A 16,872-nucleotide genomic window follows, 5' to 3' on the forward strand; every position below is an offset into this window, starting at 1 on the left:
TACACAGGAAGCCAGTGGAGAGAGGTCAGGATTGGGGTGATGTGATGTCATCTGCTGCTGCATTCTGAACTAGTTGGAGGTGGGAGAGTGACGCAAATCCAAACGAATCAAAGATCTTTGTCACATCCTGGAAATTATTTTTGGCTCATAACTGACCTATAAAGCATTATTATAGAATTTATCGAGAGAATAATGAGGAAGCGGTTCTGATGAGTAGTGATGATAATACAGTACCGCACAGTTCATTTAAGGTTTCCTGTTCGCGCAGTGGTGAAATGTAACCAAGTACATTTACTTAACTATCAATCAATATGTGTCACATGAAGTCATAAAACATGACTTCAGTGAAATACAATCATCAGTTTCATCAATTTGTGCACTCAAAACAGTGTAATAATAATAGTGATAATAATAAATACATGTCTATGGGGATCAGGCTTAGAATCCTTGTGGCCTGAGGGCAGAAGCCTTTCCTGACCCTGGTGTAACCCATACCTTCTTCCTGACCTCAGCAGGGTTGGGGTCTTTAATGATTCTTCTGACCTTATTTTTTGCAGTGCCTGGTGTAAACATCCTTTAGGCAGGGTAGAGCTGAATCAATCACCCTTTGCAGGGCCTTGCGGTCCTGTTGAGTACTGTTTCCGTACCAGGCTGAGATGTTCCCCATCAGGACGCTCTTGATGGTGCCAGGAATAGAAATTCCTCAGTGTTGGAGGGGATTCCTGGAATTTCCTCAGGCATCTAAGGTCTTGTGGTCTAACGTTACCACACAACTTTATCCAAAGGAGACACTTTTCTCAGTTGAGATGTGATTTAAAGTGTAAAAAATACACCTCGTCGCCCAGCCTCTCAGGATACCTTGTGTCGGAGGTGCATGTACCCCATGCACACCGTTTGACCAATTTTAAACTTCAAATCTCTGAAAAAGCTCATAAAACCAAACAAAACTGACTTTCTGTAATGCATTTCAATGAACATCCAGGCAGAGAATGTCCAAGTTTATGGGAATGGCTATACGCACTGTGATTGGCTCATCGCATTTGAGGGCGGGATTTAGCCATAGGTCAATTCCTCCTTTATCAGACTTCACCTCTTTTTTCATTCACAGAACGGGGTTGCACAAGGAAATTTTCAGAGCAAAATAAAACAGGCTGCAGTGAGAGTCTGTCTCCATGGGATATCTAAAAATAGTGGCCTTGTGCATTTAGTCCTTCTCAGGCAAGCTCAGGGGTTTAGTGTTTCCGGAGCCCACAGGAACGATGCTCTGCAACACTTTTTTTTTTCTCTGAGTAAGAATTGGGATATATGCTGACTTGTTTGAAAATGATATATATAAACGCTTGAAGATCCTCTCATTACTAAAAGTGTATGTCATAGAAAAACTAATGGAGTTAGAGTTGTCAAAATGAAATGTAATGTGTGTTGATAGAGTCACATTGTCAACTCATGCATTGAGTAATATTACAAGTAAATGTTCCACCTTAAAAGTTGCTGGCTGTTGGCCAGGTGAATTAAGTTATTTGTTTCTCAGTCTACAGCTGCTGAGAGAGGCAGCAAAATATCCTTTCATTTTGTAGTTACAGTTTACTAATAAAACTCTCCACAGTATGAACAGTGGTTACATGAGCCTCAGAACCAGCCACAACTCAGCCCTGAGCAGAGTGACCGTCCTCTATAGACCAATCAACAGACTGCAGCGTTCACAACTCTACATTTTAGTACCAGATCTGTGTGCTAGGTACCCCAACAGAGGGGGGACCAAGAATGTGGATGACATGGTTGGTACCATCAGCAACTTTTAATTGTGGAAACGGAAGAAAAGCGCACCGAACTGCTCGGTGGAAACAGTGGTATGGAGAAGCAACGTTTAGTTTTTATGCTCCACATATCTGGAAAAAAATCCCAGAAAACTGCAAGTCTGCACCAACTCTCACTTCTTTTAAATTAAGGTTGAAGACTTATCTGTTTTCCGCTGCCTTTTATTAAATGAAATATTTACTCATTTCTTACACTGCACTGTAAATTTTATTATTCAAGAACTTTTATTGATTGACTGCAACTTTATTAAACTCCATTTATTATTATTATTATTATATAAGTGTTTTATCTCTGCACCTCTTGTCTGCACTTTTGCTATTTTTAATGGTGATTTTTAAAAAAAAAAAAAAAAAAAAGTAAATCATTTAGAATTAAATTTACCTTTTACATCTTTTTTCTCTTTATTCTTTTATTGTAAATCTGTAAAGCACTTTGAATTGCCCTGGTGTATGAAATGTGCTATACAAATAAAGCTGCCTTACCTTGTCTATTTTTACTTTTTTTTTTTTACTTGAACTTTTATTGATATGTCTGCAGAAGTGCTTAAACCTGATAAGAAAAGAAATGAAAAAGAGGGAGTTAGTGGTTACAGAGGGTTTGTGTGTGTCTCAGTGAGTTGTGGATCTACTGGATAAGTTAGCCAAAATAGAAAGAAATATTGGTCCATTCATGTTGCTTCTGGAGTCGGTGTCAAGATTCTTGGAAAAGTAGGTACCAGAAAGGTGACAAGCTGCCACCTCCATGGAGATCATCTCCAGAGATGACTAAAACCACAGTCCCTGTTTCAGCTGGGCTGCGTCCTTCCAGTTTGTTGCTATAAGTCTTTCAGCTGTCATGCATCCAGTGGTTACAATTTGTGTTTGACCAGCATCCTTTTACAGTAGGATTCAAAAGACACAATGTTGGGTCACAGTGAACAGTGGCACCGATCATTTTTCCCAGGGGAAAAAGGGACTGTGTAACATCATCCCAGAAGGTTTGAATCTTAGGACAAGTCCATACCATATGATAAAAAGTATCTTTAGCTTGCTGAGCCAACAAAGATCAGAGTTGCCTTGTTTTACTGATCTGAATACTCCTTCTACCACGGCAGCTGTGTGGCTCTGCTGCTCTTTTCCTAACACTCCAAAACAAGTGCCATTATAATAGCTGGCCCTCTGATATGAAGTCCTGCCTCCCTCTGGCTGGCTGCAAACTGTAGTGGGGGAGGGTGTGGGGTCAGAAGAGAGGTGGAAACACATAAAAATTATAGACATATATACATAGACGCCGCATTGACTGCCGCTGCCTATTGGAGCCGACGTCCTCGCCGGCCGCCATCTTGGATGGGTCTCGCTTCGCCTCCACAGTGCATTCACTTCTACTGAGGAAGGAGCTGTATGCACAAGTAAAATAGAATAACTCGCTGAATTTTCAACTGATTTTCACGCAGTTTGGTTTGTTACAAATGGCACACATGTAGTTATGATACAGGATGCTTTCGTACATTAAAAATGCGGGATTTCATGCTTTAATACTTTCTGCAGATAGCAACAGCATGTTATTTAGATCACAACACAGTGCTTTTATTCACCTCAACGCCAGAGTGGGATATATATATATATACAGTACAGGCCAAAAGTTTGGACACACCTTCTCATTCAATGCGTTTTCTTTATTTTCATGACTATTTACATTGTAGATTCTCACTGAAGGCATCAAAACTATGAATGAACACATGTGGAGTTATGTACTTAACAAAACAGGTGAAATAACTGAAAACATGTTTTATATTCTAGTTTCTTCAAAATAGCCACCCTTTGCTCTGATTACTGCTTTGCACACTCTTGGCATTCTCTCCATGAGCTTCAAGAGGTAGTCACCTGAAATGGTTTCCACTTCACAGGTGTGCCTTATCGGGGTTAATTAGTGGAATTTCTTGCTTTATCAATGGGGTTGGGACCATCAGTTGTGTTGTGCAGAAGTCAGGTTAATACACAGCCGACAGCCCTATTGGACAACTGTTAAAATTCATATTATGGCAAGAACCAATCAGCTAACTAAAGAAAAATGAGTGGCCATCATTACTTTAAGAAATGAAGGTCAGTCAGTCCGAAAAATTGCAAAAACTTTAAATGTGTCCCCAAGTGGAGTCGCAAAAACCATCAAGCGCTACAACGAAACTGGCACACATGAGGACCGACCCAGGAAAGGAAGACCAAGAGTCACCTCTGCTTCTGAGGATAAGTTCATCCAAGTCACCAGCCTCAGAAATCGCAAGTTAACAGCAGCTCAGATCAGAGACCAGATGAATGCCACACAGAGTTCTAGCAGCAGACCCATCTCTAGAACAACTGTTAAGAGGAGACCGCGCGAATCAGGCCTTCATGGTCAAATAGCTGCTAGGAAACCACTGCTAAGGAGAGGCAACAAGCAGAAGAGATTTGTTTGGGCCAAGAAACACAAGGAATGGACATTAGACCAGTGGAAATCTGTGCTTTGGTCTGATGAGTCCAAATTTGAGATCTTTGGTTCCAACCGCCGTGTCTTTGTGAGACGCAGAAAAGGTGAACGGATGGATTCCACATGCCTGGTTCCCACTGTGAAGCATGGAGGAGGAGGTGTGATGGTGTGGGGGTGTTTTGCTGGTGACACTGTTGGGGATTTATTCAAAATTGAAGGCACACTGAACCAGCATGGCTACCACAGCATCCTGCAGCGACATGCCATCCCATCTGGTTTGCGTTTAGTTGGACGATCATTTATTTTTCAACAGGACAATGACCCCAAACACACCTCCAGGCTGTGTAAGGCCTATTTGACCAAGAAGGAGAGTGATGGAGTGCTGCGGCAGATGACCTGGCCTCCACAGTCACCGGACCTGAACCCAATCGAGATGGTTTGGGGTGAGCTGGACCGCAGAGTGAAGGCAAAGGGGCCAACAAGTGCTAAACACCTCTGGGAACTCCTTCAAGACTGTTGGAAAACCATTTCAAGTGACTACCTCTTGAAGCTCATCGAGAGAATGCCAAGAGTGTGCAAAGCAGTAATCAGAGCAAAGGGTGGCTATTTTGAAGAAACTAGAATATAAAACATGTTTTCAGTTATTTCACCTTTTTTTTGTTAAGTACATAACTCCACATGTGTTCATTCATAGTTTTGATGCCTTCAGTGAGAATCTACAATGTAAATAGTCATGAAAATAAAGAAAACGCATTGAATGAGAAGGTGTGTCCAAACTTTTGGCCTGTACTGTATGTAGCATATTATGTATAGCATAATATGTAGATCTGAGGTTTGCTCAAACTGTCAGCTCCTTTAAATCAGGGTTAAAAACACTATTGTTTACTGAAGCGTACTCTTAGATTAAATACTTACCTGCTGTATTCTACTGCCCGTACTTTTTAACTACACACTGCTGATTTATGCCTTTTATTATTCTACTTCTTTTCTTATCCTGACGGTTCAATGTACTGAGCCTGTTTTTATTTTATGTTACTGCATTTTATTATTATCACTATCATTCTCAATTTCTATTTCCCTTTTCAATCGACTGTTTTTATTGTTTTAAATAGTGTCTTGTTGCTTTTAATGTCTCTGTAAAGCACTTTGAACTACCTTGTGTTGAATTGTGCTATACAAATAAACTTGCCTTGCCTTGCCTAGCACACCTTTGTGCACATATTCACTTTTCCACCAGCTGTGCTGCAAATATCCCCTGCTGCTCATCCTTCTGTATCTTTTTTCAAATTATCTTGACCACAGTCCCATTTTCATAGTTATAATACCAATACCAAAATTAATTTCAGTGTTTATGTAAATACTGAAAATGTTTTACTACTTTTGAGGGATCACAGCAGTCAGTGTAATAAGAATAACTTTACTAATCCCTGAAAAGAAAATTTCAAAGAAGTCTGTAAGATCATCTATTTAACAAAGAATTATTAAGTCTGATGGCTGTGGGTATAAAAGAGAGTGGGTGTGTGTGAGAAATAAACTCAATCAACAATAGAGCTTTTTCTTTATTAAAATATATTAATAAATTTATTAATATGCTATACTATGTTTTGTATTGTGTATATTGTGTTTATACAGTGTATCTATCTATCTATCTATCTATCTATCTATCTATATATATATATATATATATATATATATATATATATATATATATATATCCATCCCACTCTGGGGTTGAGATGAATAAAATAACTGTGTTGTGACCTAAATAACATGCTGTTGCTATCTGCAGGAAGTATTAAAGCATGAAATCCCGCATTTTTAATGTACGAAAGCATCCTGTATCATAACTACATGTGTGCCGTTTGTAACAAACCAAACCGCGTGAAAATCAGTTGAAAATTCAGCGAGTTATTCTATTTTACTTGTGCATACAGCTCCTTCCTCAATAGAAGTGAATGCACTGTGGAGGCGAAGCGAGACCCATCCAAAATGGCGGCCGGCGAGGACGCGCTCAGGCAGTCGATGCGGCGTCTATGTATATATGTCTATGATAAAAATAACTTGAGACACCAGAAAGGAGGGGAAAAAGGAGGAAATTTGAGTATGGAGGGAGGAAGAGGAGATGAATATGTGTGGGAGATGGTTAAGGTTACCAATACTGCTGCTGCAATCTGTTCAGCTGAGACTCTTGAGCATAACTTTCCCCTACCAGAGGGACAAAGGGCTTCCAGGAAGTAGATAAGGGAAGTCTGATTCCGGAACAAATTCCTTCCAGTAGGCACTAAAGATAAAAAAAAAAAAAGAATAATAGTGAAGCTCTGCTGCTTGTGTGCAGCCTTTATGTGTTCGTGTAAATGTGTTGGGGGACTTTAACTCAGCTGGCTGCTCACAGGCTGAATAACTCAGGGTCACAGTGGGGATCAGTCCTCTGTTGACACAGTACCGGAATTTCCCCCAAAATGCCTCGGAAATCCTCCCTGATCGCTCACCAGTTTCGATTTCGAGTGTCTAATAGGGTGACTGGAAACCATCGGTAATGTCGGGAATGTCTCCCTCACTGCTCTGAGCCTCTTCAGGGAAAAGGGGGAGTGGACTCTGATTTTTTTTAAGTGTTTCTAACTTTCAATTTTGAGTCGCAGTCTCTCTGGCCATCTTTGGGCTCGACCGTTTGTATTACCGTGCATCTCGTTCGCTTACAATACCCACCGGAGACAATGTTTAGCTATCACATCTTTGTGGTTTTGTCTTTGAATATTCTGCGTGACCTGAGTATGTCCGTTACTGCCTGTGGTAAGTTTACCGCCTCTGTTGTCTGGGATTTTACTGTCCGCCCTAGAAAGCGCTTCATTCTCCTGCCTTAATGATTGATGATGATGATTTTTAAATGTTGTGTTTAGTGTTTTTAGGACTTGTAGTAAAAGTTGGCAGTTATTCATCCCATTGTATGCTTCAGATTTATTATTTATTTTTATATTTTAATGATTTCTTGGCCAAAATGTGTTACATTCTTTAACAATGGCTTACTATGTAGCCTACATGTATAGTATTATAATATAGTTGTAATTTGTAAAAAAAAAAAAAAAAAAAAAAAAGCATGTTTTAGAGCAGCCGTTCTCAACAGGTGGGTCGTGGTCCAAAAGTGGCCCACTCTAAATGGACCACATGTGTCAAGTTTATTAAAAAAACGCACACTTTATTTTTTCCGTTGTACACTGAGTAAAAAGCGGAGGGCTACATGACAGAGACAGCATACTAGCTCAACCACATGGCCAAACACATGTATGACACTGAATGAATTAAACTGTGGGACCTCGAACTAATGACTAAGGAGAAATCTGGACCTCATGGCTGGTCCAGTTGGGAACCACAGTGTTAGAGCCTCTGTTGTGTAGTGGATAATGTCACACATGTACACACAAGTTGTGGCAGTAGTACTGTAGCCTACATATTCATGGCCATACCAGTAAAGCTATTTTGATTTGGAATGGCCTCACTTTCATTAGTGTAGCTTTTTCACCACTTATCCTTACTGACGGCTTTAAAAGTTATTATGTGGTATTCAGTGTCTTAAAAAACAAGTTGAGCTGTTGATATCACAGGAGAATAGCCACATACCTTAAAGGGGAACTACGCCCGTTTTGGAAATTTATACATGTTATGTGGTCTAAGACAGTACAATAATATTAATAAACATGGACAGCTCTCTTAAAAATACAAAACCTAGAGTGCTAAAAGTCAAATTTGTGATGTCATAGGGTGTAAAGGCTGGAGCTGCTCCATGGTGAAAGATGTTATAGGTGACGCTGAGAGCAGCCAGTGGAGTGTTCTGCATGTTTGGGTACAGTTTCTGTTTCAGAACTGAGAACAGTACAATAGAGTAACGCTTATTTAGGTATACAAAAGAAAACAAAACATGTGGGTCAACAAGTTCAGGCTCCCGTTCATTGTCTATGATGCAACTTCAGACTTTACACCTAATGACATCACAAGTTTGGGACCTCTTGTTTGAACTTTCCTTGGCCATAGCAGTAATGTTGGAATTCTTAACTTTGGTGGTGTTCCCCTTTAACCTTATTTATTTATTCAGTGATTGAGTTGAAATGTAGAGGGGCAGATATACGTATATGATTAGATTTTTTTTTATCTTTAGATATATATATATATATATTTTTTAGTAAGTGTTTTGTTAAATAGTTACAGAATTGTGAGTGTGTACAGGGACGTAGCACCAGATTCTGGGCCTATGCATAAGCAGTCTCTGTGGCCCCCTGCCCTTCTTTCTTCTTTCTCTTTCTTTCTGTCTCTCTCACGCATCTTTTGAATTATTTTTTTAAGTCAGTTTGCTTTCTTTTCCTTTCTTTCTTTCTTTCTTTCTTTCTTTCTTTCTTTCTTTCTTTTCTTTTTTCCCTTTCTTGGGGAAAGATGTATGTTGGTGCCCTTTACTTTAGCTACATTCAGTGACAAATCCTAGTACAAGGGTAGGCTTAGAGAAATCCCCCTATTTCTTTTATACAGAGTTCAGTCTTTTGAACCACTTAATTGAGCCAATATTAATTTAGTTGTGGCACTAATTATTATATAAAATTAAATGATATAGAAATAAAGAAATGAAAATTGCAAACAAAACAACATCTTACCCTCCAGGCCCCCCCTACCACTTGGGCCCTGGGTAATCAGCTCCACTTTTCCCCCAACTACGCTACCCTCTGAGTGTCTGACCCAAAATAAGTGTTTTGTATAGAGACTGTTTGGTTGCCTGGCAAGATGCAGCTTCAGTAACTAAGGAGGAACTAAGGACTGACTGCTGTTCTATTAAGGAAACAAATACATATATTGAATTAACAAACAAAAAAAACTTTTGGTTTCTTTGAAAGACATTGTGTGTGAAATGACAGTTTTAGATGTTTTAATGATGGACTGTCTAAAACCTCAACCTGTAATGTCTGTGTTACAGATGAGAATTGTGCAGATAAACCTGAGTTCACTCCCTCCATACTGGTTGTCAAGTTTGGTGACCCGACCTCTGCCAGCTGCGCTGCATGTCAGCATGACTGCATAGGCTACATTTTTAAAATCGAAAGCAATTCAGGAAAGACAGAAACAAACGGGACCGTGATTACATGGATGGTCGACAGGCTGACTGAGTGGGACGCATCACCCTTGTGCTACTATACCATTCCTCAAGCCCAGTGTTGTACCACCCTGCCTGTGACTGTCTACAGTAAGTAAACAAAAAACTTGCTGGTGATGATTTAATTATTTATAATTAACAACGTGTGTACGTTTAGGTGGTTTATATTCTCTCATCTTGTTACTGAATGTGTGTCTGTCTCTCTGTTTGTCTCCACAGAGCCTCCAGACGATGTGTCCATCAGCTTTGATAATCACACTGGGCCAATGTTTGAGGGTCAGCAGTACACTCTGCAGTGTACAGTGGAGGAAGTCGCTCCTATTGAAAACCTCACTGTGACTTTTTATAAAGGACAAACAGCACTAGGTCAACTTCATTCTGAAAACATCACAGAGAAGAAACCAGTGACTGAGACCTTCACTTTAGACATCACCCCCAGTAAAGAAGATGATGGAGCCCAGTACTGGTGTGAAGCAAAGCTGGAACTGGGACCTGAAGGACCACAGCCCCCTCCAGTGGGGATATCACAAAAGATCCCAGTCACTGTGCACTGTGAGTACGACAACACAGAAAAAAGTCAACACACCTTAACACCCCTGGTTATCATGTTGGCCTCTTTTGCAGTAACGGAAGAACTATTTTGACCTTTTATTCAAAGCTAATCAATATGTTTAAAATAGCAATGGATCACATGACTGCTTGGAGGTGAGAGGGGTCACGCATAGTTATGAGCCCACTTGACTCTGCAGACCTCCTCGTCTCTACGGACCATGATAGTCTCTTAGCTCATTGTTTTAGTGTTAGTGTTGTTTTAGTTTTGACTCGGTCTCATCACTTTCATCTGCGTGTTTCCAGTGAAAAAGCTCTTAAAACCCACTGCTCAGTACAAAACAGCAGACAGATAAAATTGGCGACCAACCGGTGAGCATTATTTTTGATATTTTTGTCATGAGTTGGTGAAGACCATAATGTGTATATGAAGACGGATTAACATCTCCACCTATCCTCATTGTACAAAAATGAAGCCAAAATACCCCGAATACATCCCCTGTCATCTTGTGCTGGTGACATAATTTGGAACAAGCATCTGCACAGTAGCTATCTCCTGAGCCAAAAGGAGTGTCAGTTGACCAAACACATGATTCCAAATGAGTGTTAATGTCGTGTTGTGTTATCAGCTTAAAAGGTGATAATAGTGTAGTGCAGAAGTCCTGAAAGCCGGAAATGAGTTAGCATGTTAGCACTCATGGTACATTCAGCTCAAAGCACCAGTGTGCCTAAATCCACCTCAGGGAGTCTTAGCTTATCTGAGCACAGTGAGTCTCATAACAATACAGTTCAGTTGTTGCAGTATCTAATATATGAATATGTTTGAAGACATCAGTCTGTAAAGAAACTTTTATAATTATTATAACTACCACTGTTCCTGTAAATAAAGGTAGTCGATTAAAATTTTAAATACTTTCAGTTATGTTTTGAAGTAGAAGCACATGGTCGCAGAAACTGAAAGTGAAGTACATCAGCCTGTAAGGGATAATACTGTAATGAAAGAAATTGGGTGCTTTCCACCACTTCTCTTTTACAATGTGCTGTACGTCACCATCAGTGGACCATCTGTTTAAGATTTCCAAAAATTTCCCATGCTACTGTGATGACGTATTGTGTTTCTTTCTCAACACACAGATAAGCCTCAAATAGAATCATCACTTCCAGATGAGATCACCATCACAGAAGGAAACCCTCTACAACTGAACTGCTCAGCTGTGGGGAAACCCAGCCCCTCATACACCTGGAAGCTCCCATTAGATAGCCCCTCCCCCTCCAATAGCAGCGTTCTCACTATCAGCTCTGTAACTTTTGCGGATGAAGGGTTGTACACTTGTACCGTCAGTAACAGCAGGGGGACTGTCACTGTGAAGTTTAACGTTGATGTCCAAGGTGAGTTTTTAAGTATTGTCCAGTCTTCATGGTTGTGACTGTTAGTGGAAAGTGAGTGCAACACACCATTGCTTTCAGTGTTTCTTTCTCATAGCATGACTGTAACACCTGACACAGGAAGGAAGTTCATTGTGGCTGTTTTTGTATTTGGTTTTGGTCTGACGTCTAATAATATGTGTTCCTTTTTTCTTTTTCCCCTTACCCAACTCTCTGCAGTCAACATGGGAATCATTATAGCCGTGATAATTGGAGTTTTTGTTCTTGTCATGACCGTCTTGGGCCTTCTTGTTTACTTCTATTGCTACAAACCCAGCCGAGTGGGACAGTACAACCTGAAGGACGTTTTCCGCTTGCACGCACGACACTCCACCGTGCCCTGTGCAGAGTAAGTCTGCGGGAGGACATAAAATGTGTATGGACATTTGTCGCATCTCTCTCTCCCTCATTTCCTGTTATCTGTCCACTGACACTATCTAATGATATACAGTACCCCAAATTATATCATAAAAATGAGTTGAATTCAAGTTTTAACTTTAACTTTAACTTAACCTCACTACTGAATGGAACAAGTCACCATCTCTCTTTTATCTGCTGTGTTTACAGAAGCTTTATATACAAATACTGGTTTTGTACAAAAACATACAGTAGATCATGTAGTAGTAGCTTACAGAGACACTTTAACAGTTATAACTTTATAGAAGCATCATTTGACAGTGATTACAAGCAACTATCCATTATGCCTATAGGGGATTCCCATTAATGTATGGGGTTTATTTTTATGAAAAATATTTTGTGATAATTGAAAGCAGCTATTCAGTAAATCTACATACATTTAAAGTGCAGTGTTAAAGTCTGACACAGTGTTGCACTGCAACATGTATGTAGCTCAGTTCCTTACCACAAAAATGTGAATATTTCACTTTGTCTAGAGTTACAAGACCAAATCCTCTGTATGTGTGAAGCAAATACAATATTATGGGTCACATCTTCTTTTTTTAAGAGACAGGACTTTTTACCTTATCATTATAGATTTTTCTTGCTCCCACAAAAAGACTAATGACGTGTTGGCTATCTCTCAGTGCATTCCTGCTTTCCTGCCCTGTGTGTAGCACCCAGCCCCAAGTTCACTAGCTCGGGGTTGAGTGTGTAGCAACATTGCTCAAAGGGAAGTTCAAACTGCATTTGTTGGGGACTATTTTCAGCTGTGGATTTATATATATTTGGCGCACTAGTGAGTATTAAAGACAGCAGGATGTTGTACATGGGTTGGACTCGACACAAACCACAGTACCCTTGTTGACTGTAATGAAGGAACATTGGTGCAACCATTTGACACATGATAGGTTTTTAATAGTTTTGCAGTGGTGGCTAAAAGTTTGGTAGACAGGGTAGTGTAAACGCCACCCTAGGGTCTACTTTAGATTTATAATTGTGCTTTCGTGGTACATTTTATGAAACAAATTTGTAACTCGTCAGATTATTACAAAATCATTTCCACATAGACTCGTGAGGTGTCTTGAGGCAGTTGCCTGTTTTACCTGGTTGGTAATCCAGCCTCGAGTAGGATCAGCTCATTGTTTGTTTCATCTTTTCATGGGAACTGAATAATGAAAATAGAGACTATCACCAGACTTATCCTTGAACGGATGCACAACCTTGAATTTGGTAGAGAGCCTCTGGTTCAACAGGTTTAGCAGTAAATATAGAAGTGCTGATATTGTTGCTGTTGTCGTCATTTCAGTGCCTTCATTGGTTTTTAGAACGTCAGACAAAGGACTGCAGTTCAACACTAGTTTGCCAGCTCTGGCACATTTACAGAAATGTTGATTAATGTGTGTTGTCCTGAAATACACAAATATTTTAGTCCAGCTGCAGTTTTATACAGAAACATAGTTGATTATTGAAGTAGAATGCTGGCAGACAAAAGTTTACATTCTATACCAAATGTTTGATATTAGAATATGAATTTATATTAAATGTATACAGGCTAATAATGTAATTTGATATATGACTCAAAAGTGGAAGTAGTTTAGAAATAAATCAGTATTTAATTTGAATAACAAAAAAGTTAAATAATAAATTACAACAATCAAATTTTTAAAAAATGAACCAATTTTATATTTTGTCATTTGCCAAGGGAAATGAGAAACTAAATTTATGTTATTAAGTTAGTATTATGTGGTGCTTATTGGGCCACAGTGGTCTGAAACAAGGTAAAGGTGTTGTTTTTGGTTTCTCTCTGTTGTATTTTGGCAGTCTTACTGCAAATGACCTAATAGCTTCATTCAGAGATGTGCTGTGTATATATAAAGCTCAATAATAGTATTTGAAAATGCTTGCACAGGACTTCACAGCTGTGTGTTTAAACCACTGAAACTTTGAGCCTGACCTCATTCCAGCCCAGCTACTGATGGTGCAAGTTTCTGTGTGCATGTATTTGTAGTGTATATCTTTGTGTATGGTGTATGCATTGTATTCAGAGATGTGCTGTTTATATTTAAAGCACACACACTTTCTGTGTGTGTGTATGTGTGTGTATTTGTTGTGTACATGTGTGTATGGTGTATGCATCTGTTGTATTGCTGTGCTAGCTTAATGACACTGAAAAAAAGAACTAGATGCAAGCAAAAACTGTATAAAACTGAACGGCTCACTTAAGGAAAATGCTTTGACCACATTTATTTGAAAATGTAATTAAATTATCACTTTGTACAAACAATGAGATGTTTCCATGTGTCTTTCATTGATATTTTATTGCTTTTTTTTGTTTTCAAGATAGTTTTTGGGGGGCATTTTAGCCTTTGATTGATGGGATGGATGTTGGGTGTGTGGGTGAGGGGGGACTGCAGGGTGGAATAGAGCCCACATTTTTAAGCAGTTGCAAATATATGGAAAAAGATACTGTTAAAACACCACAATATTGATGCAGAAGTACATTAAAAATACTACTTCACCTGCTTTTCCTTTCATAAATAAGTGAACATAAAGTATTACAATCACAGATTGGCCTTAGAGTCCAGTTATCCAATGGAAGAATCCGTCCTTGCCTCACACGTGAAGGACTGTCAGACATGCTTACTAAGTCTTACAGTGTGGCTAAATGGCAAGGACAGTACACCCTGAAAGTGCTTATGACACTGGAAGACATATTTCCTGTTTATGATTCCTTAACGTTGAGTTAGCTTGTCTCCTTCTGAACTCTGCAGGCTTTTTAATCTCTGAGGCTTTCCCGAGAAAGTCCACTACAAACATTCTGTTCAGGGTGGAGCGAGTAAATACATCCCAGAAATATTTGACTGTTTTCCTCCCCTCCATTACTAAGCATACCTCTACTCTGCTACCAGGAAGAAACTTGGAGGAGATGAGGAGAGGAAAGAGGAGGACATGAGAAACTTGATCTTTGATCATTAACAATAAAAACTACCGATGAAATAGCCCTGTCATAACTGATGAAGCAACACATTCTCACTCCAAACTCATCAAATACCAGGCGGGGTTGGATTAAACACATGCCACAATATGTTATCTGCTCTCTTATCCAGCCAGTGCTCATGTATGTTACAAACTTTCTAAGCATTCTTGGACTAAGCGTGATTTCCTCCTTGTATAGGCATGCATTACCCTGATAGGCCTAAATTTATTTTATGAATCTGAGGCAAGAAAGAGGGCCCATCCTTCATGCCCTAGTACTCTTCATTCATGTATGTAACAGCCCTATCACTGAAAAGGAATCACGGCTTACAGTTTTTGCAAGCTGTCACAGAATATTATGGGTATGTTTACAGCATGATCACAAGCCCATAAAACTAAAACACTTCCAGAGGAAACCTGCGCATCCTGGCCTGACAGTCCTGCTGGCACTTCAATGTTTATTTTGGCAAAAGTCCATGCTTGCAATTGCACAAGTGCAGACTTGTTTATACACTCAATAAAAATCTTCCTAGAGCTCCTCAACACACAGAAAACTGAATCCAGAAAGTCAAATATTGGGCTGAATTAACTATAGCAGTTACATAATAACAATGTGTTTAAGTACCCAATAAAAACTGAATTCTCCACACATTAATCATGCGTGGAGAATTCTTGCCTAGATTGAAATTTCTCAAAGATATACATGTAGCCCTAAATGTTGTTTTACATCCTACAGATGATCAGGCACACACTGTTCAAGACAAATAAAATAAATATTGTAAAAAAAAAAAAAAAAAAAAAAAAGTTAAATTATTATATCAAATATGTTTTGCTATTCTCTTTTTGTTAAACTATGAACAAAACAGACAAAACAAATACAAACACAGCACAAACAAGAATATCTTCCCTACAAAACACACACCTACACACTGGAGGACAAAAGACAAAAATTACATTGAAAGGTGTGTTTATGTAGTAGGTAGTAGGATATATATCGTTTACAAGATATTAAAAAGATTGACACTGTACACCTGGTCAATTCAAGAAAGACTTACTACAGTATCTTATTATCAGTGGTGGAAGAAGCAGTCAGATCTTTCACTTTGATAACAGTAGCAATACTACAGTGTAGAAATACTGTTACAAGTTAAAGTCCTGAAATCAAAATCTTACTCAGGTATAAGTACAAATATAGGCATCTTAAAATACTAAAAGTAAGAATAGGTTATGCAGAATGGCCCATTTCAGAATAATGTTTATTACATTATTGGATTGTAGGGGAGCGCAGGGCACAACGCAGGGTAAATGGTAGCATGGACTTTTTATGTGGTTACACAGGGTTGATCCTTTCACGCCTTCAACCAGTTGACCTAACACCAAACAGTGACCCGCAAAATTCCACAGAGATTTGACGTGCTTCAGCTGGGTTCAGTAACAAAGAGTGTTTTCAGCTGACATAAGTACATTTCATTGTCATACTTGTTTTTTGATTACACAGAATCCAATCATATATCTTCTTAACAACTGTCTCGTTGCCTTAAACACAGCACCATTTTGAACTATGTAACCAACTCCCAGCAGGGGAAATTTCCACCCCATGGGGTTAGTTGTAACACAGTGGTAATACTAAGCCTCCTATAGCACATTTTCTCTATTGTTGCATTCAGATTGAACTAACATCCTTGATTTAATGAGATATACTTTGTATTTTTAATGTGTAAGCTACCTTATTGACATACTGTCACAGTCTTGTCAAAATTAAAATATTCAATACTTACATTTTGACACGTGGCTCAAGGTTGCCCATTCCATGTACAGTACATCTATCAGTCAAACCACTGGACACAGATGGATAGATACCTATCCTTTCCCAGATGTAGATGGAGACCTACAGTATATAGATAGAATTGTATTGAATTAATTGTGTTAAACAGACTTTTCCAGCAAGTGTTACAATTAACTCTCTGCCTGTTACAGTTCGCCCCACCTTTGGGGTATGTTAAAACATTTCACTTCCACCACGTCTCAGTGCAATTGTAAAACAAAGGTAAGCTCTAGGGAAAAAAACAGCAACATAATAATAATAATAATCTCACACAGTTTTAATAAGATTCAGCCCAAACTAAACTGTG

General features: G+C 39.0%; 1 protein-coding gene across 1 annotated transcript in view; it reads left to right on the plus strand.

Moving 5' to 3' along the window:
* Nucleotides 1–14,048, plus strand: part of LOC125883644 (uncharacterized) — a 28,138-nt gene extending 14,090 nt beyond the window's left edge. Inside the window, exons 7-11 of the mRNA XM_049568097.1 lie at nt 6,871–7,050; nt 9,215–9,481; nt 9,611–9,943; nt 11,075–11,329; nt 11,546–14,048. Coding sequence (XP_049424054.1) covers nt 6,871–7,050; nt 9,215–9,481; nt 9,611–9,943; nt 11,075–11,329; nt 11,546–11,718 — 1,208 coding nt within the window. The 3' untranslated portion in view covers nt 11,719–14,048. The remainder of the gene's footprint in view (nt 1–6,870; nt 7,051–9,214; nt 9,482–9,610; nt 9,944–11,074; nt 11,330–11,545) is intronic.
* The last annotated feature ends 2,824 nt before the right edge of the window (nt 14,049–16,872 follow it).

This window comes from Epinephelus fuscoguttatus, linkage group LG3, assembly GCF_011397635.1.
Source record: "Epinephelus fuscoguttatus linkage group LG3, E.fuscoguttatus.final_Chr_v1".
Taxonomy (NCBI): Eukaryota; Metazoa; Chordata; class Actinopteri; order Perciformes; family Serranidae; genus Epinephelus; species Epinephelus fuscoguttatus.